This window comes from Arctopsyche grandis, chromosome 13 (assembly GCF_051622035.1).
Source record: "Arctopsyche grandis isolate Sample6627 chromosome 13, ASM5162203v2, whole genome shotgun sequence".
Lineage (NCBI taxonomy): Eukaryota > Metazoa > Arthropoda > Insecta > Trichoptera > Hydropsychidae > Arctopsyche > Arctopsyche grandis.
The window spans coordinates 1,495,868-1,517,472 of NC_135367.1; the positions used below are offsets into that span (position 1 = coordinate 1,495,868).

At 36.8% G+C, this 21,605-nt stretch overlaps 1 protein-coding gene across 1 annotated transcript; it reads left to right on the forward strand.

The window, feature by feature from the left end:
• Positions 1 to 797: 797 nt before the first annotated feature.
• Mink (Mitotic spindle and nuclear protein) lies at positions 798 to 18,713 on the forward strand. Its single transcript, XM_077443804.1, has 5 exons — positions 798 to 2,598; positions 3,050 to 4,129; positions 4,537 to 4,647; positions 4,720 to 4,944; positions 17,248 to 18,713. The coding sequence occupies exons 1-5, from the start codon at positions 2,580 to 2,582 to the stop codon at positions 17,568 to 17,570; spliced, it is 1,758 nt and encodes a 585-aa protein (XP_077299930.1). The 5' UTR covers positions 798 to 2,579; the 3' UTR covers positions 17,571 to 18,713.
• The last annotated feature ends 2,892 nt before the right edge of the window (positions 18,714 to 21,605 follow it).

Consider the following 21,605-nt stretch of genomic DNA (forward strand, 5'->3'; position numbering starts at 1 on the left):
TCTAGTGGCTCACTCTACAGGTGGAGGTTGCTGCGTTGCTTTATAAACGTTTTGGGTTGAAGTGTGTCGTGTGCACATCTTTTGTTCTTGGTACTCGCGAGCGTGGTTTTATGGGCTCATACGCCTGGACGTAGTTCGTGGTTTTTATGGGTTCAGTGAGTTCTTCCTTTGTTTCCAAGATAAGTGTATAGAAACACGTGTCGACCTTTTGACGAGGCGAGCGTGTGCCATTCGTTAATGACTTTCCTGGATATGTGTCGCAGTGACTTGATGAGATCATTTCAGTTGTACTATATGCCTACAATCTCCATAAAAAAAATTATTTTTTTTTAAATATTTGCGCCAAAACCATGTCGAAAGATTGAACAGCTGTCAACTGTCACTATCGATAATTGGTCCAAAACAGCAAAGCGGCAGACTCATGGCACGTAATTCGCGTGTATATTTCCACGATGGTCAAAAAAACGGATACGATACGTTGACGGATGTTGCTGTAAGGTATGAACAGGAAATGTCGGGTACTGCTGTAAGCCTGCCGTGGCGTAAACGTGACGGTTGGTATGAATATACCCATACAAAATGTACCAAAGAATACTTTTCGTACGGCCGGATACCTGCTGAAGTCGGTACGTGCTGACTAGGTATGAACAGACCTTTATGAGGTCGGTTCGATCGCTTGTGGATCTCCATGTCATTCTATAGTATCGGGAAATAATAATGAAGTGATTGAAAATAGTGAAAGAGTTGTGGTGACTCGCTATATGACATGGTCGAGTTCGGTCACCTTCCTATGAGTTGGGACCAACTCGGCCGCGTTCACAGTTGTTACTATCATTTCGTCTTCGGCCGTCATAATAAACCAGCATGCATTAACAAGCCAGTCGTCTCATTTGTTCCATCTCCTATAGAGTTATTGAAAATGGTGAAATGGGGGAAGGGGAAGCAGCAAAAATATTTTTGACACAGTCGGCCGGGCTCCTTGAGGCGGGCCTGCTAACGAGAACTCGGGTGCTAAATATTCCGTATTCGCAATTTGGCAACGATTGCCGTACGCGCGATCGAAATTTGAGCAATAATCCGTTTGCCATTTATTTTTTGATTTTTAAATGTTTTTTATTGTTACGAAATTATGTTCAAAATACATCTTATATCTATTTTAATAGCTACTGATCTATTGATAATTTTCTATTTTACAATTTAATTTAATTTGGTTAGTAATCTTAGTATTATATTATTCTAATGTTAATGTACAGCATTATAGGAAAAATAGCTCAAAAACCTATTTACAATTCTTATAACCATTTCTTCTTATAACCATTTATTCTTCTTATAACAATTCTTATAACCATTTATTTCATTTCATTTCAAATAGCGGAATGTTACATCTTAATTTGAACAAAATCAGAGATAATAAAATATTTCGACAAATTCTTTAATGCATTTAATTTACTAAAGCATTTAATTTACTAATTCTACAAAAAGCGATCTCATGCAAGTCACTTAAATCTCGATGGCGGAACATCTGGCACTTTGTTTTTTTTTTATTACATTTGGGTACTTGTTAGTTCATTTAGGGGCTGGGGGCTGGGGTGGGCAGCCGCCCCCCCCCCTAGATTTGAGCGGGACTATTCACGTTGTCTAATGTATTGTTATGAAATTAAATTAAAATACTGGGTTAAATAACTGGGTGTGACCAGTTTTAGGGTGTGTACCAGTTTTAGTGTGACGGGTGATCACGTGTGACCGATCTAGAGCAACCGGTTGTCCTGTGACTGGTTCACATTTGACTAGTAATCACTAAACCAAAAATCATATATATATACATGTATTTTTTCACTTTATCTTTATTTTTATGTATAATTTTTCTTTTGTCTTTTTTCGTTTACTATTTTTTTCTGCTTTTGCTATTTATTTTTATTTTAGGCATGTTCTTCTATTTTTCAAATGTAGGCCAATGTGGCGCATTAGGTTCTTCCAGTAATGCCACAATGGTCCAAAACTATAAATGAATAAATATACACTAATTTTTTTTAATAAAATATACCCCTCCCTCCTCCCTTATAAAGTCATTCCTTACTGGTCAAAAATGTTATCCTGGGAAAAGCTGAAATGACGCCCCTGTTTTTGCGAAATAATCACCGAACCGTATCCCCCAGGCTTTGTTTAAAATAATCTAAGTGGAATAATCAGTATGCGGATAAATGTAGTCACAATATTTTTGTACGGAATAATCTTTTCCGTAAAAATCACTGAACCTGAACGATCATTACTTTTGAAGAATAACAGCCAATTTTCTCACGTGTCAAATTTAATGTAACGTATAATTTTGTAATGTAGCAACACTGACGGGAAACGACGGTTGGCGTTTGAATGGCGTTTATTGTATGGACGGTTGTCTACGAGGAGTGTTCACGTGCTGTGCCTGTTAAGCCCAAACTACTAGCTGGTGAAGGTTCTTCGTCGAAATTGGTGTACCGGTAGATTCCGTAGGAGCGGTGACTCGTAACTGGTGACTTGTGACTAGTGACTAGTGACGTTGAGCGCCCCCTGCGACTCCGCCCCACTCCACCACCACCATCATGCCTCGTACCAGGACTAGTCAGTATCACTACTTTATATATGTCAAACATTGCTTTAGGAACGTTTATTAAAAATGGTTTTCTGATCTTATAAATCAAGAGTCAAATGTCAGTTGCCCTCTTAAAACTTAAACTTGTTTTGACCGTTTCAAGTATGATGTCATAGTAACGAATCTTTACTTATATTTAAAGAGCTATGAAAAGTATATTTATTTTATGAATATATTTTCATCAAATCTTTATCTTTGCAGACAAGTTAAAATTATGCTAAAAATAATGTTTTTGTTAAATTGTCTTCCTAAAGAAATGTTTGATTTTTTATTAAATATTAACAGCATTGTAGAAAAAACTTGACCCAAATAGTTTATGGTTATTTCATTATAACAACCATGTTTATTTGTAATAATTTAATTTGACCGTAGTTTTCATTGTATTATACAAATTCACATTATTACTGTTGATTATTTCAGAGAATATTGCACAAGTGATAGATTCCACCGAAGCCCCGACAACGGTCGAAAATGTACGGCGAATCGTCACGAGATCCCACGCCCATGAAGTGGACGAATCAAATTACATTGCAATTCCAAACAACGTTAAGACTACAGGAAAACGAACAAAAAAAGCGAAGAAATCTGATAGCACAGAAACATCAAACGAAAATATCAGGAAAAAACGCAACCGCAAAACAAAAAAAGGGAAAATTTCAGACATCGAAGACGAAACCGTTAGGAAAGCGGCAGACGATACAGACGAAACTACTTTCCACAGTGTGAACGTCAACGAGTCAGTGCAAGGCATTGACGAGTCGGTACAAGCCGCCAACGAGAACGAAGCCCCTGTCGATACATTGCCGTGCATCAATTTTGAAAAACGTCGCTCGCTGAGACACTACGGAAACTTATCGATGTCCCTAATGCAACAGATCGACATATCGCAAAACGACTCGATACTAGACAAGCCGTCCTCGACCATGCTGGAGGGCATGATCGAGAGCGAACAAAACAAATCCAAAAGAATGCCACTCTCGAGCATATACTCGGGGATATCCCGAATATCTGGAATCGCCGAGATAACGCTCTCGGACGAGACCATCAAACCTCCGACGCCCCGGAGAGAAAATACATTCACGAAAGATGACACCAGTGTAAATCAGAGCGTTAAGAAACACACCTTCTCGGCGGCCAGTCCTTGTAAATTGTTCAAAAGTCAACTCGGTCAGAGTATGCTCACGACGCCGCCTCGCTCCGTCTGTCAGTCGATCAGCGTCGGGTCTGCTGGTTGTACTCCGATGCCGCCGTTGGACAAAGAAGAGCTAAGAGCTAAGAGGAGCGTGAGTCAATTGCCCGATTCCACTCCGAAGGGAAAGGTTCGACCGTTGAATGTTACTCATTCTGTGGAAAAGCCTGAAGAAGTGCTGACGAAGACCAATAATCGGGTTACATTTGTCTCGCCCAGCTCGCAGCGATTGCCGTTTGTTCAGAACACAAGCAACATTATCAAGTCCAGCCTGAAGAGCACTAGCAAGAGTATCCTCGTCGCCAACAAAGGTATAATCAGTATATTTATATATAATACTGTTGCGTAGAGGTGGGTTGAGGATTCAAATGAAAGGCCAAAGTCGCCTCACAGCATTTATTGGATGATTCAGGAGCCAGCGCTCGTTCCAGAATGATCTGATATAGCCTAAGTACCTCCTTATAAAGGGCAAGTCGCTCACTACAGCTTCCCCGATCCGTTTGTTTCTCCATTGTACAGTTTTAAGTGAGTCTCACGCTCTCAGGGTTCTATAAATTCTACCGACCACTTGGAGTCCCGCTTAGCCATTTGGGGAGGGTCTCCATTGTTAGCCCCCGAATGCACTTTAGTCCCCGCGTTACAATACTATACAAGAAATGAAATATTACAAATTTTATCTTGAAAACATATATTATATAAGATACAATTTTCATTCCAGGCACACAACGAACCAACGCCAAACCACAAACGTTTACGAACATCCTCGAAAAGAAGAAGAATAGAGGTATCAGCAAGCTTCCGAAGAAAGTCAAGAAACACTTTTCCGAAGGTGAAATATTGTTTTAATATTAATCAACATACGTATATAGTGTAATATGAACGAGAGTCTTTCATTGTATAGCAAAAGAGAAGCAGATTGCAAGTATTATACAGTCGGCGTGTAAAGTGACGCCTGCCAAAACCAACGACAAAGTTCCCCAGCCGTTGTCCCGGAGTAAGATGCCGAACTTCGCCTCCCTGCATCAGAAGCAGTTCGATCAGATGGAGTCGTTGGTGCAGTTGAAAGCTAGAAAAGAGCAACGCGCCAAGCAATTGTTCACGACGACGACTCCTAATTACATGAAAGGTATTTACCGTCTATATCAATTATTATATTCAAATAATGGTGACAAATGAGGATAGGCTGCCAATTTGTTTGGAACGGTTTCAACAATGACATCAGATATATTGGTAAACTCTGATGGGAACCGACAGACATTGATCGGCCAGGAATTGAACCTGCCAGTTTATAGCATAATATTCAAACTGCTGAGCTATGTTGCTGGTTCCCTATAGAAATCGGGGAAGTTAAAATTTTCTGCAAAATCTATGTAGCTTTCGAGAAAAAATGTCCAATGCACTCAATAAAGTGTGGAACGTGGTATGCTCAGTGTAACTAGGGGAGATAGAAAACGGAATACATGACGAGGGTAGTTGACAGTGGTGGCTCGTGAAAATTCAGTGGCCTAACTGCAGAAATTAATTATACTGTAGTAGCTCGTTGACCAGATGCTAACAAAAGTAGCATGCGTATGTATGTACTGTACTGGGAGGGCTGCAGCCCCGCAGTCCGTGTGGACGAGCCGTCACTGGTAGTTGACATAGTGGAGAGAGTGAAACGGCAATGGGTGGGATACGTGGCTTGAAAAATGGATAAAGGAAGTGCTATGATGGTACCCGAGAGAATGTAAGAAGTTGAAAGGAAGGAAGATGGATGGATGGATGAAATTATAGAAAAACGTATGGGATGAGTTGCGCAAAACAAAGACAAATGGAAGTGTGTCAGAGAGGTCTGCATTCAAACGATGATCAGAAATTGGCTATATGCGGATGCTCTATTGTCAATTTCCGAGGAGGATATGTTTTTACAAGCTCTCAATTTCGCTCTCTTGTTTTGAACACTAATTAATGGTTTTTATAAGAAATTGACCATTTCTTGGCAAGCTGCATCCATGTGTAGCCAATTTTTGGTGATGATATACAAGATTAAGGGCGTAGATACAGAGTGGTACGAGGCACGTGGTTTTTGTAGATAGTTTTGTACTAGGGGTTCCAAAAAACCGCCCGAAATAAAAAGCCGGTTTTCGGTTTTTTTAAAAATAAAAAGCCGGTTGGCCGGCTTTTACCGGTTTTAGAAAAATACGATTTTTTTAAGTTTAAAATTTTTATATCGAAAAAAAAAATGTAAATATGTATATATTTGCATAATATATATCTATATTATGCAAAAAAAAATAGTTTTTTATAAATTAAATTAAGTTATAAACATTATGAACTTTCATAAGATCATTACTTTATATTATTATTACAAATATTACAAATAATAAAATTTGTATTATATGTACATATATCACAGTCGTAAAATGGCAGATCCTAAATACGCACATATAATTAAATGATTTAAATAAGCTAGATATATTATAGATAAAAAGATTTCAAAGTTGTTTTTACGCATCTGTTTTAGCTTAAAAAATCCAAAAGCAACCGTTTCAAATTCCGGAAACAAATTCATTTGATCACGAACATTTTAAATCCATAATAAAAGTAGGTATGTGGCCTCAATATTTAAAGGGCAATTCCTTCGAAGAAAAATCAATTATATTTCGGAAATTCCTATGCATTTCGCCATAAATCATTTGACTACTTTTTTTGATGTTTTCAAGTATAAGGATTTGCGATAGATAAGGATGCTTTCTATACCTGAAGTTGGGTAGGTCATTGAAACTACATACTTTCAATAATATTTTATTGGTTTATGACCTGGTCCATTACTAAATCTCAAAGAAACCGCTTAAGAAAGAAAGTAGTGTAGCTTTTTTTTTGTTCAAAGAAATATACGCCTATACCTAAGAGCGTTTATACACATTTATTTTGATCTATCATAGAAATTTAAAATTCATAATTGTTAATTTTGAGGAAAAAAACATTAATTAAAGAAAACCTTAAAAAGCCGGTTGATCGAGCCAAAAAGCCGGTTTTCGGTTTTTTGAAAAATGGTCAAAAAGCCGGCTTTTCGGTTTCGGTTTAAGCCGGTTTGGAAGCCCTAGTTTTGTACATGTAAAAAAACGCTAGCACTTCCAATATATGCTATTGCGATCCAGGCCAAAACTTTCAGACCTTCCCGAAGTGATTTCCGTGATGTATTTTCCCTGTATTGACAGTGATCGATGACTGTGATTCCCATATTTGAAAAAGTGTAGGAGAAACTTGTCGAAATAATTAGATCACACGAATTAGGGCGAAAACACACCGAGTGGTACGTGTTTTTTTTTTGGACATTTTTTAAACATGCGAAAAAAAATGCAGCCCATATATGTATGTACATGTTACACAGTCCCAAAAATCACCCTCTGGAATGTTTTCGGTGATCGATAACGGTGAATGCCATATTTGAAGAAATGTAGGAGAGACTTGTCGGTTGCATATGCATTCTGCACGTGCAACTTACACCCGAATTCGGCTTGGGGAATACACCCACTGTTTACAAGCCAGGGACGTGACGTCCCATACCACTGTGTGTCCCATACCATACAACAGTGTGTTTTCCCCCTTAAAAATGACAAGACACGCCCATTCACAGCTGGAATCTACCTGGGCATGCCATGCCGTACGATTCTGTGTTTATACCGCCTTAACTCGTTCAATAATTTAGCATAGGTATTTGTAGTATGCTGATGATTTAGTGGCGATTTTTTTTCACTCATTCATATTGTTACGTAGGGGTGGTGGGTGGAGGATCCAAAGAAAAGGCCAAAGTCGTTTCACAGCATTTATTGGTGATTCAGGAAAAACACGCACCGCCAGTGCTCCGTCCAGAATGCCTTGATATGGTCAAAGTACACACCTCCTTATAAAGGACAGGTCGCTCAGGGCATCTTCCTCGACACGTTTGTTTACCTATTGTTATAGTCACGTACCAGATAGTCAGTTCTGAGAATTCTAGCGGGAAGTGGCTGGGTGCCGGTATTTAGCCGACTTGCACTTAGTCTGGAGATAATCCTCGAAACCAATTATAACGGTCGCACAGTGTCAGGGATGCGCCGTCTCACGCTCGTCTGGATTCTGGGAAATAGCGGGGATGCCACTCGGCCTAATCCGATTGCACTTAACCGACGGCTCCTTTTACGCATACGTTACAATATCGTTTGATAGGAAATGCAATGCAATGCCTGTTTGTTTGTCTGTCTGTCTCGTATAGGCTCCTAAACCACTCAACCGATTACGATGGAACTTTCACGATTGGTTGCATACATGTCCGGGAAGCTTATTGTGAAAAAAAAACCTCTTAATAATAATATTCGTAGTTACGATTTTATCGACGCGAAAGTTTGAAGCGCGCCATTGTGTAGTCAAGGAAATGTGTTCGTTGGTAACAACGTTACCAGTTGGTTTGTGACGACACGGCGTTGAAGAGACGTTAGTTGAGCTCCAACCATCACTTGAAACGGGAACGGGAATTGCATGCCTTATTCAGTTAGTCAAATAATAATAAAAAAAAAGAAAGGTTATTTTTACAATTATATTTATTTTACAAATAAAAATATGTATGCAGCAAAATAGCTAGACGTCATCCCCTATATTATAAATACTTCATATGTGAGACTAGTTCATTATACAAAATTATACAGATTAGTTTTTTTTTTTTTTTTAAATATATATATATATGTGTGTATGTATGTATATCAGTTTTCCGAAACAAAAACAACAAAAAAAGAAAAGGCAATAATAGGACACAAATATCTTTTATACAATACGTGATGTGAATTGCTCTTCTACAAATATATTAAATATAGATTACACAACAATCTTTAATTTTGTACAGTGGTAATTTATACCGACGCGTCGGCGTGCGGTTTACAATAGCAAAAATATATATAATTTGAAGAAATAACACAAAAATTCAATTCAAATATACACGACAATTCTGAAAATTTGGTGCAATTTACTAATTTGATGAGTCGATGAATTTAAAAAGATGATTGATTGCATTTTTATTATTTTATTTAGTCATTTAACCTTTCCACCGCGTACGACTACTATACATGTCCTAGCGAACACGCCCTCAGCGCGCGAGACACGCATAGATGTCTTGGAAGTTCCAACCTGTATAAGAGCCGTCTATTGTGTTAAAATTTTATAACTTGGTTGAAAATATTACTAAATGTATACTTTACCAAATTCAATAGGTGGCAGTAGTCAAAAAAAATTCAATATAGGCTAAAATAATTTATTTCTGGAACACATCTATATTTATAGTTGAAAACGCGATGGCAAAATCCGCAAAAAAGCAGCCGCGTACAGGGCATGTTCGCTAAATTTGGTGACGCGGGCAAAGGGTTAACACCGTAAAGATATCTTGGTGAAATTAATAAAAGAGTTAGTTCACGTTTTAGAGTGAGGTAGAAAGAAAAAAAAAATCAAAAGTCGATTGCAAAAGTATGCACAAATGCAACATTGTACATGTACGTAGTAGTAGTAGTAGTAGTGTTTTGACAAAGACCACTTATTTAATTATTTATTTATATAAATATATTCATATAAAGTTACTGCATATCATACGAATAGTATTTTAATGTATAACTTAAATTTAAATTATTTTTTTTTGTCGTAATTGTTTTACATATAATAATTATAAATTAACCGAACAAAACAAAAATAAACCCCCCTACCACCTTGTGTTATTAATAATAGCATCGTGTTTGATTTAATCTTCCAATAAAAAATCAAATGCTCCCACGACGAAACACACACGCTAATACTGAAACGATTTGAAATCATCATCAATGAGGCCGTGTCGATGACTCGCACTCTATATGTATGTCTTCGAAGACATAAATTGGGCAGACCTGTGGCCCCCCGAGATGCGTGTCATCGCGACGGCACCATTCAAAAGCGAATCCAATCCGTTCAGGTCTTATTTATCATACATGTATTATATTATATATACCTAAAAAAATTTCCTTACAGATCCATCGCAGGATTGGAATCGCTTTTGTACGCATATGTATATAAATATTCGGATTGATTTAAATACATTTATATATAAATAATAAAACTACTACATTGTACGTAGGAACGAAAAACAACTCTTTTTTATTATTTGGATGTTTTTTTATGCCTATTTAACGATTCCGCAAGAAAAAAAATAGTGTAACGATCAGATTTTCGCGGTGGGAGATGCAAGTGGCGGAAAGCGTCGCTCTTCCAGGGAATCGCGTTATGAGGAGAACGTGGACTAACCGCGGGATATTGAATGTTTCTCGTGAAGGTTCCCCGATTACTCTGCCCGTCTCGATGAAGCACCGCTGGTCTGGTCACAACAGCGGTGTAGGTAGTAGAGGCAGGAGACAAACTCTGTACTCTGCCTCGTGTAGGAACAAGATGGCGATCTCTGGGCGCGCCCAGGTAGACGGCTCGGGAGCGAGAGCCGGGGACGTCCGTCCCCTTCGAAGATCGAAGTGCGAGACGAGCAGAGTAGTCGGGAACCTTCACGAAAAATATTCAGCATCCCAGGTTAGTCCGCGTTTCTTCATAACGCGATTCGACGATGGAAGAACGACGCTTTCCGCCACCTGCATCTCCCACCGCGAGATCAGTGTAAGCCATAGATATAGAATACATACATAGTGTTACGTATACTAAAAAGAGCCGTCGAGTAATTGCGATCGGATTAGGCCGGGTAGTGTCCTGAGAGACCGTGTGACCGGTGTAAGTGGTTTTAAGGATTAGCGATAAGCTAAGTGCATGAAAGCTGAACAATGATTGCACTTCTCATACCGTGGGAATACATATCCGAATACGTGACTATACAGTAGGTAAACAGATTAGACGTCCTGAGAGATCTACCCTTTATAAGGCGGTACGTAGGCGATATCATGTCATTCTGGACTTAGCACTGACAGTGCGTGTATCTCCTTAATCATCAATAAATGCTGTGAGACGACTATTGGCCTTGTACTTGGATCCTCCACCCACCCCTACGCAACACTGGTGTCAGAAGTGGGATCATTGTTTAGCTTTCATGCACTTAGCTTGATAGCTAATCCTTAAAACCACTTACACCGGTCACACGGTCTCTCAGGACGCTACCCGACCCAATCCGATCGCAATTACTCGGCGGCTCTTTTTAGTAACAATAGATACGCCCTGACGCCCTAAGCCGATCACCCTGTCGGTGCATGCACACACAAAAGAAATTACAGTGCATGCACACTCTCTCTCAGTAGCTGGTTAGCTTCTAAGTCGGAAGGTCGATTGATATTTTTCGAAAATGCCAACGTATTCAGTGAAATTGTGTTACAATTACTCAATAAAACATAAAAAGTCTTCAATTATAGTTGTATTTTAACACATAATGAAATATCGGCGCGATGTATGTAGTGTTGCGTGCAGTGATTGAACAGCGGTCGACAACCTCTGCTACAGATGTCTCTAAATGCACGCGTACATCTTGTTGGCACTGAAGGAAATTCAGAAATCGACGTTAAGTTTAAAACTACAAACAATGAACTAAATATTTAAGTGTCGGCTTTAAGATTGATCCTTGTGGAAGTTACTAATGTTTAAATATTGTAATAGTTAATGATGGTTTTATTATAGTAACATACATTTGTAGTTTAATATAGTGTGTATAGCTGAATATTTTTTTCTTAATATGGCTTTATTAGTTTGGTTTACTGTCACGCGGAGTGTCCAATAAAATAAAACTTCAGTGCAAAACTTCTTGTGACATTTTTTTTCACCACTTCACCCCGCTAGTTAAACCCCCCGCACCTCTCAGTTGGTGACGACAACATCTCCGACCAAAAGTGTACGTAATGGCTTATCTAGGTTATTCTATATCTATGGTGTAAGCGCGCGAAAATCTGATCGGTACAATAGTGAAAATATTACCAATGGCACAGTAATTTTATGCACAGTAAGATTCAGTATATATATATACGGCTTTGTTCGGACAAAACATACGTGAAAAATAATTAAACCTGCCCGTTTCGAACATTCAAAATATACCGATATACATATATATCATTAACAATCAATACTATTTTTAAATATATATATATAGACTACAGGATGTTTATTAGCTCTCCCACTGTCAACCGTCGTCACTATTGTACTTAGACTAATAAACTTTGGTATATCATAACAATTCACACAGCATATCACGATGTCACTATATGACTTTTTATCTAAATAAGCTTTTATTATAAAAATCTGCATGACAATATATATATATAATATTATATATATCAGAGGCGTGCGAAGACGGCTTCACCATCGTCATCATCATCATCATCATCAATGGATTTTAATTCAACAAGGCATATTCGAATGATGCGACAGCATCGTAATCCGCGTGAGCAACTTTTATAACCCGTTACAAAAATACGTCTCTCAAGCACCCTTATACCAAAGAACTACCTTAACTTGTACTAATAGAGAAACGCCGTTCTTTTTTACATGTTTTTCAATCACGTACATGTGTATATTATTGCACAATCCAACCCTCGTGTCCCACTCGTATGTATGCACTCGATAGAAATGCAGATTTTTATTAAGAATACTTAACTTTATACGTTTGCCACACTCACTCGTCACTCGACATTCATCCTCGTTCCTTATATATATATATAATATTCACGGCGGCGTTCAAAGTACTACCGGATCCAAGCGAGATAAGGAAAATTCCGTTTGGGTATAATGACCAGGTTTGAACGCCGCAATGCTCGTTTTATACACACGAGTTTCCGTCCCCCGAATAGGGAAGATGCCTAAAATAATTGTTTTATTCTATTTTATTTGCCGAGTGAAAAATTGTTATATATTATTACACGGAGATGAGTCAATACTTGTCCGCAATGCAGATGTAAACTTTGTCATACATATATTTGTAAATTTTGATTAAATCGGGTGGATGCCGTTTTCAGGCATTATAGGCCTCGACTTAAAATTCGTTAACCCTTTGCCCGCGGCAATAAATATAGCGAACAAGCCCTGTACGCGGCGGCACCTTTTTCGCGAATTTGGCAATCGAGTTTTCGACCTTAATTACTGATTTTAATGTTTACTCAAGTAACCAGATATGTTAATTAACACACAAAGTATTATTTTAAATAATAAAATACATAATATATCCCGTAGTTTTGGCTTAATTGTCAAATAATCATTCTTCATACAGTTGAGACGTATCGTCGCCATTGTTCACAACAGACGTGACGTCACATAAACGAGGTTTCAGTATGGTTCCACAGAAAACTAATTTTGACTGGTATATATTCATTTTGAGCAAATTGACTAGATGGCATTCAACTCTCGGTAATGTATTCAACCAATTTTGAACCTTAAAACAGTTAATATAGGCGCATATAAGGCTCAAAATCCCGTGCAAAGTTCGGAAATTATATAGAAGACAGCCGCTCTACAGACTTGTCGCGCAAAGCTTCCATAGAAGACGGCCGCGGGCAAATGGTTAAGGAGGTACATCTTAGATTGATTTCTACAAATTACTATAATCTCTCCGCTTTGAAATGCACTTGTTTCATCGGTTTTTGTTCTGAAATGAGTCGATGATCCGTGTTAAAGCCTCTGAGTGGATAAGTGGTAGGTGCAAAATATGCAATATCAGGACTATCTCGTACTGTGCTGAAATTCTTCCTATTTTTATTTAAAATTTATGTCTTAACATGAAGGGTTGTCTATGCTCGACACCTATGGTATTAAACTTGTATTAATATAAATTTAAATCATATTCAAATAGTGGGTAGAATGTTTATTTTTTTTGCCAATTTGATGGAGTTCCTCATAGGGGTAAACTATCACGGAAAACATTTCAGGGGGTGAGTTTTGACCTGAATTGCGGTAGCATATATTGGGCGAACTAGCATTTTTTAACGTACCGCGTACCACTCTGTGTGTCTGCGCCTTATTTCACCTACACTACATACTCCCCCCCCTTTGATTTTCTAGCATCTAGGATTGCTCAATTACACTGCAGAATCTGATGAACAATTCTAACGGAGAGACTGCGGCTTTACAACTAAAAAACTATAGATTATTATATACTTCATATGAGATCATATTCAAATAGTAGTAGGATGGTTTCGACAAATAAACTCTGATAGGAAACGATCGACTTGCAGTCAAAAATATTCAAATCTAACCGGCAACACTGTAGAAATACTCGGAATAAATTCTTTTCAATCAAGGTCGACTCAAGGCTCGAACCCGGGGAACCTCTCGGTGGTTGGCATTGACGCAACCATCTTTGCTACTTTGACATATTCCAATCCTTGATAAGATATTTCGGCTATAATAAAAACAGACATACAAATGCATTGCGAATAATATTGACTATCTCGCTGTCGTAGATCTAACATTATATCTAGAAAGGTTTTGCAGTTCCGTGATGACTTACACATAATAATGATTGCTTATATATAACGGTAGATTTAAGCTACGATTTAAAAAAAAATGATTACAATAATACTTTTGTAGCATTAAATTACTGTACATCCGGTTTATATTATTTAAATATATGTATATATATAAAAAATGTTTAATGGAATAAAATATACTTATCGTACAATATAATCTTGAAATCAGATTGATCAATGATTGCTCAGCGATTAAAAATAGTATTTACATATGAAAATTATACGCTTATAATGTGTGGTCCTTGTTGTTGCGAAATACATACAAAATATGTTAATTCTTCTGTGTTGCATACATATACATATATCGTTATAAATAATAAAATAAAAACAGCACAAGTTTATGTTAGTGGCGATACATAATAATGTAAATTACAAAATACATTACAAATTACATTGTATAAAAAAAAAGAAATGCATTCGGAACTATTTGTAACGTTGACTCGTTTACTTTTATATGTATATAGGCTTACAATATGGCAAATTTACAATAAAGTATATAAATAAATAAATAAATATGAACGACGGCCGTCTACGATTCTACGAATTGACTAATGATAAAAAAGTTCGGCAAGCGTTTACGGGCCGAACTGAGAAATGCGAAAGAAAAACAACAATCCCCTCGAAAACGATCACAAATGAAATATGTTAATACTTAATAAATGTATTGTCTTCGATTCGTGGACGCTTATAATTATGAAAACGTTTCGGCAGTTACGTATCGTACATAAATGTATATTATAAGCTTGACTTTGTTCTTTTTATTGTGTATCATGTTTAAATTTAAGTATACTTATTATATGTATGTATGTGATTCACACGTAAACAATTGCTGATTGAAAATTGCACACCTATATATGTATATGTAGATATATAATTATATTATATGTGTATAAGCTCAAAGTTCTGTTCGAAAGATGATGTATTTAATTCTACCGACGATGTATCCATATATATATATATACTTTGAACTGATGATGATGTTTTTTTGTTATATTTAATCCCGACGTTGGGAGTTTTCGGCGCGCGACATCTGAGCGAAAAATCAAGCGGGCGCAAGCTGTTCGTCTTGACGCAATGATTTCAGCATCGTTGCAACAAATAGTCAAGAAGTTCTAGAAGTTTAGTCGATATTGGTAACTATGTAGATTGAGGAGTGTTGCGTCGAGTGTGGCTCTTGGGTGTGTTTTTTTATTCAAAAGATTATTTAAGATGCTGAATCTGGAGTGAATTTGTCAACAACTCGCTTATGTATATCTCTAAATAGTATATGTATATATTATATGTGGTAGAGATTCCTGACAGATGACGCTGTTCAGGACCACGGTTGGGATGTGGCGGTTGAGGTGAAGATCAAACACGTGCATTATGTTGTTTATTAAGACGATAAGTGCAGCGACCAACCGCGCGGGGCGCAGGTCCAACTGCGACTAACCGTTACATCTCTACCCCTTTCCATCCCCTTCTCACAATCAGTCGTTTCTCAGCCATAGCCCATACATCAGCCTTTCGTTCAATTCCAACCCTACATGTATGACTAAATTATTGCATAGAACAACAATGATAAATGAATGAAAGCTGGACTCTTACTCCACACATTTCATCCAAGTTGCAAAAGGTGTAAGGAAGATCCTTATACATTCTCTTGGGTACCATTCAAGTGCTTTTTTTTATTACTTCTGTTGTCCACACCATTCGTCCATTCTTCCACCATATGTAGCTACGTGACCCAACCATTTGAATCTCTTCATTCGTTCCACTATATCAACTACCTTATGCCGAGCGTGCTCGGTTCCATACTTTGAAAATTTGTATATAGCACTTCAAAATACATACAATTCAAGTACTTGAATTGACGATAGTAGTAAACTTAATTGTAAGCGTAATAAACTTAATTGCTAACGCGTGCAATTCCCGTTCCTCGATAAGTGAATGTTTCAGTTTTAAATCAATACTTACTAATCAAATTAAACAGTATACAGTAATGATAATTTGTCAGAAAAACGCAGGCGGCGAACACATTTGAAATTATTCAATTGTTTGTTTATTTTAACCTAACAACGCAGGTGGCGACGCGAACACATTTGAAATTATTGCGTTGCAATGCCACTCATTCCTGTTTTCCCGTTCCCGTTTTTGACAGACAGACAAACATCGACTTTTACAAGCCTCATATCAGGTTGCTTTCTTATATATATATATGTATGTATATAGATTTTATCCAGTAGTAAATAAATAGAAAAGACGGGTGATTTTATATATTAAAAAATGCTAAAAAATATTTGCATTACATATTTGATGCAAATATTGTTTAGTCGCCCAGTTGACTTGCGCCAAGTTGACCGTATCTCTTCCATTTAAATGATGGATATTTTTTTAAAGATTTTCTAAAATCATTATCTAATATATAATTTCGAAAGAGACTTTGTATGTAAGTTTGTAAGTATTTTTGGTTAGGAACATCGAAAACGAAACGAAGTTTCTATGACGACAATTCATATATATATATTTGTTTTTCGATTCAAATCTAATATATAATTTCGAAAGAGACTTTGTATGTAAGTTTGTAAGTGTTTTTGGTTAGGAACATCGAAAACGTAACGAAGTTTCTACGACGACGATTCATATATATTAATTTTTCGATTCAAATCTAATATATAATTTCGAAAGAGACTTTGTATATAAGTTTGTAAGTGTTTTTGGTTAGGAACATCGTAAACGAAACGAAGTTTCTATGACGACGATTCGATATATATTAATAAAGAAACAAATGAATATTTTACGATTATATTCGCTATTTTTAAGCTGTTTATATTACAAATACTGAGCAAAGCTGGGTAAAACAACTAGTAAACAATAATAAAAAGCTTCTGTTATTTAATATTTTGCTAAACCGCTTAATTTGTAGTACATATATATATAGTATGATAAGTTCCGATAATGAAAGTATAATGTTTCAGGGTTGAAAGGCAAGGATGCGTCGGCGAAGAAGGAAACGTCTGACACGATGCTGCCGCCTCCAAACTTCACGCGATTCGGATTCAAGGTCAACTCGAGCGGCTTCAAGTCTCTGCCGACCATAGCGTACAAAGATTCGCCGAGGCCCAAGTTGCCGACTCCGCACAGGTCCGCGTCGAAGATCAAAGCTCGGGAAATCGTGATGAAAGATAAACCCACGACAGTGTTGGAGGACGCCCGGAACGAGAACAGGCATTTCATAGCCGGAGTGAGGACCAACAGGCGGTTCGAGCTGCAGATGAGAGCCAGGAAGCTCGAGACCTAGATTTTTCGTGTTATTTTATTTCATCATTATTATTAATAATGTTAGATTTTAATTGACTAGTTGTATGTTTGGGGATGCGTGTTGAAATTTTTGAACGCTGAAGATATCGCATGCACCTGAGTTCAAATCTTAACGACGACGTACATATATTGCTTTTATCAGAGTGCCTTATCTTTTAATTGTATGTAGTTTTTATTATTTTTGGCGTGTATTTACAGTTGCAGTTGTCATGTTTATTTTTATTTATATTCAAGTATAGTGAAAGTTGCATTAAATCAACGCTATACAATATTTTTATGTATGTGTATATATATAGGATAATTTAATTTTAAGAATTTGTTTTGTATTAAATAAAAATTAAATCATCCCGTTTAAAAATTTCTATGGAATTTAATGACTTGTAATAAAAAAAATTCACACATTATAAAGTTGCATTATGAAAGCTATCCAGTAAGTGAAAAAAATTTGAATTGGGTGACGCCGGTTATATTTTAAAAGTATTCAAATACAACTATATTATATATAAAAAACTTGTTTTTACAAGTTTTTTATTAGCTTCACTCTGTTAGTTCCATGAAATTCCTACCCGTCAAAAATTTGTGATCTGATTTTGAACCACTTCCAATTTTTAGATCGCTTTGATATTTTACAGAAATACGGGGGTTAGCTAACATCGAAGTAAGCTAACGTCTCCGACATGAAGCTAGAGGAGTTTAATCATTGAAAATTACATTTAATCTTGTATCAGATCGAAGTGATGACAGCTAGCTATTCAAACGCGGCTTTCTACCGTAACCTAATTCAACAGTAGTACTTTTAAGTACCTTTTTTCACCCTCGTTTATTCCTTATCAACTCCTTACCAATTTATTTACAGTATGATCTAGAGATAGTAAGCCATTCGACATTGATAAATAATATGGGGAAGAAAAAACTTTAATTTAGCTCACCCATTAACCCCTTGAGTGCTGACGTCTTTTCTGTTGAAAGTTTCGCCAACATTTCCAACTAGAATTATTTACAAATCCAATAGAAAGCAGGTATAAAAATTGTAGCTAATCCAAACAAACCCTAGATAACTACCGCTGAGGATTTCGAGCTTTGTAAAGGTGTGTTTAGACTCTAATATATCTTGCAACAATATAAAATGAACAAAAGAAGTCTATTAATGAATGTATTCTTCCAAAACTAGTTCCATCCTCTTCATTGTTGTTAAAATGTAATGCTCACAATCGAAATGCCAAGCCATAATCTAAAATACTCGGCAGTTAGGGATTTCCGTCGAGAAATTCTGCTATGATTATAAATTCCGATGTGGAAAGGCTTAGCGGGTAGTATTCTTGTATATTTTTTACATACTCAATATACAAAGTCTATCAGCATATTTCAGGCTCATGGACTTGTTGTCAAAACGCCGATCAGCGTTGTTCAAGGATATAATGAAAAATAAACCGGTGATCACATTCGATACTGAGCGCATTTTAGTCAGTCAGGTTCGTATAGAGCGAAGTTCTGGCTTCCGGATGTTTTATATACACGGAAAAATGCACGATATATTCTTGGGCAATGCCAGGTACTGCCTAATATATGCATGGTTTTAAAACGAAGCGCGTTTTGAGATAAAGCCTCGAGACACGTACACGTGTATAATGTGTAGATAAACAATTTCCAAAGTGTTCCGATGACTAGTCGAACCTTATCAGTGCACGCGTCGGTTTCGGGTGCACTCTAGTTTGCAAAAAGACATATGAAATGGTCATTAACGCACCGACGAGACCTTGACACGTCTTGCACCATTACAATTAATAAAGCTGATACGATAATTAGCGACGTTCAACTGGGGGATTTTAAGTGGCTTTTGCCGACGGGAATGATGAGTGGGTATACACACACGGCTGGTCCCATATAATTAGCAGCATTGCACGATATGAAACATCGGTGACTCACTCCTCGGACTTGTAAATAGAAACAAAAATGTAGAGTTTCCGTAATCTCGGTTTGGTTTAGTGGGAAGATAAGGTTCGTCGTTACATTATAATGTGTATGTGTTCGGTTTGCTCGGACCGGAATTAGTCACGGGTAATGGCGAGATAGTGGTTCGGCGAGATAATGCACAATTGTATTGTAATCTTTCGATGTTTGCAGGTGTTGCTTTCCCGAAATGAGAGTTGGGAGTCAGACATTGCGAAATTTCTCGGAGGTCAAGGCCTGCAGTGGCTGCGAAACCGGTGTATGATGCAAGGCTTATCGGTTGAATTGTGTGATTTATTATTATTGCAAAATTTTCTGAATGTTAAATATTGCCAGAAGATTCACACTGTGTAGTGGGCGGTCCTATAGCCTCCTCGGTCCAGACTTTAGTATGGTACTTAGTAAGCAGCATTGTAAAATGTACTATATTTGTTCCGTAAAAAGTAAACTAATTGATTAATAATTATTATAATAAAGGTCAAAGGTAACAATTTGATCAGAAGGTCATGAAAAGCATAACATTTCAATTTGATAAGGGGTGGGGGATAAAGTTTACCTAGTATTTAGTGAGACAGCATTCGTGGACATCGATCAATATTATAATATGACTGAATTATTTATTTTTAATGCGTCGTAAAAATTTCCATTGCCTTCTGAGCAATATAAAAAAAATATAGAAGAGGATTGTAAAAAGTGGGAATTTACATTTAATCATTTTAAATAAGAATAATGGACTTTTTTCCAAATAAATTTTTTGTAAAAGTTGTTCATTTATGAAGGCCCACCCCCACTCCTCTTAAAAGGCACGCAAAAGCATAGTTTGCGTATTTTAAATGGAGTAGGGGTGAGCCTTTGTAAAAAGTGCAATTTCTACATGTCGGATAAGATATTGAAAATGGCGATGTTGCCAGTGATGATATTGTAGATTGGATAAAACCAAACATGAAAAATCCGCACATGGAAAAAAGCATTTTCCACATTTTCCGAACTACATATATTTAAATTAAATTAGACTATAGTAAGGAATCTATTTTTTCAATTGAACATTTTTTAAAGCCGAAAACACAAGAAAGGATATTTTATGGGACCCGAAAAATCTGTACATGGAAAAAAAAGCGGATTTTTCATTATTTTTCGAACAAAATTCTGAACTGCATATAATTAAAAATTAAATTAGCCCATATCTAGACTATTGTAAGGTATCTATTTTTTCAATTCAAAATATTTTAAAGCCGAAAACACAGGAAAGGATGATATTATACGATAATTCCCGTTAACTGAACTATCAGTTTCTATACTTGTCCCGTCGGTTTGGTACTAAGAACATCATAGTAATCATTCCAGAAAAAAATTCTAATATTACAACTTTAAATTCAATATTTATTAAATGCAAATTAATTATTTTAAATAAAATCATTATCCTAGAACTTTCAATTTAAAAGCTTTTGGTTTCATTCCATACCTTATGCATTGAGCTGTAAATAAACAGTGATTAATCTTATTCAAAATGGACGACATTATATGCAAGTATAGAAACAAAGAGTTCATTTAACGAGAATTGGTGAAACTCAAATCCAAGTGCATAATTTTCTACACAAATTATCATTTTCATGACAGTTGAACCGTTGATATTTCAACGGTTGCTTTTGGAAAAGAATTGATACATAAACCACACCCGAGGCTATTGTCGTTAGCGGTTTTATCATGCACAGCCCTTAAAGTCAATCATCTACCCTATATAGTAATTTGCTCATTATTTATTGCTACCTTCGCACATCGTCCTCACTCCATACCAGTGGCGGCTCGTCTATATGGGCTGCAGACCTCCCAGTATAGTACATATGCATGCTATTTTTGTCTGCATTTGATCACCGGTATGGTCAACGAGCTATTACATCCCGATTAATCTCTGCAGCCCCCCTCTATGAATTATCACGAGCCGCCACTGCTCCATACCCTGTGCTAACCCCTTATTCCATCCCCACACGCTCGCCCAGCCTATATGTGTCTTCGTCAGCATTTACTGCACGATCTTCTGAACTCTATACTTGTCCATGCAAAAAAA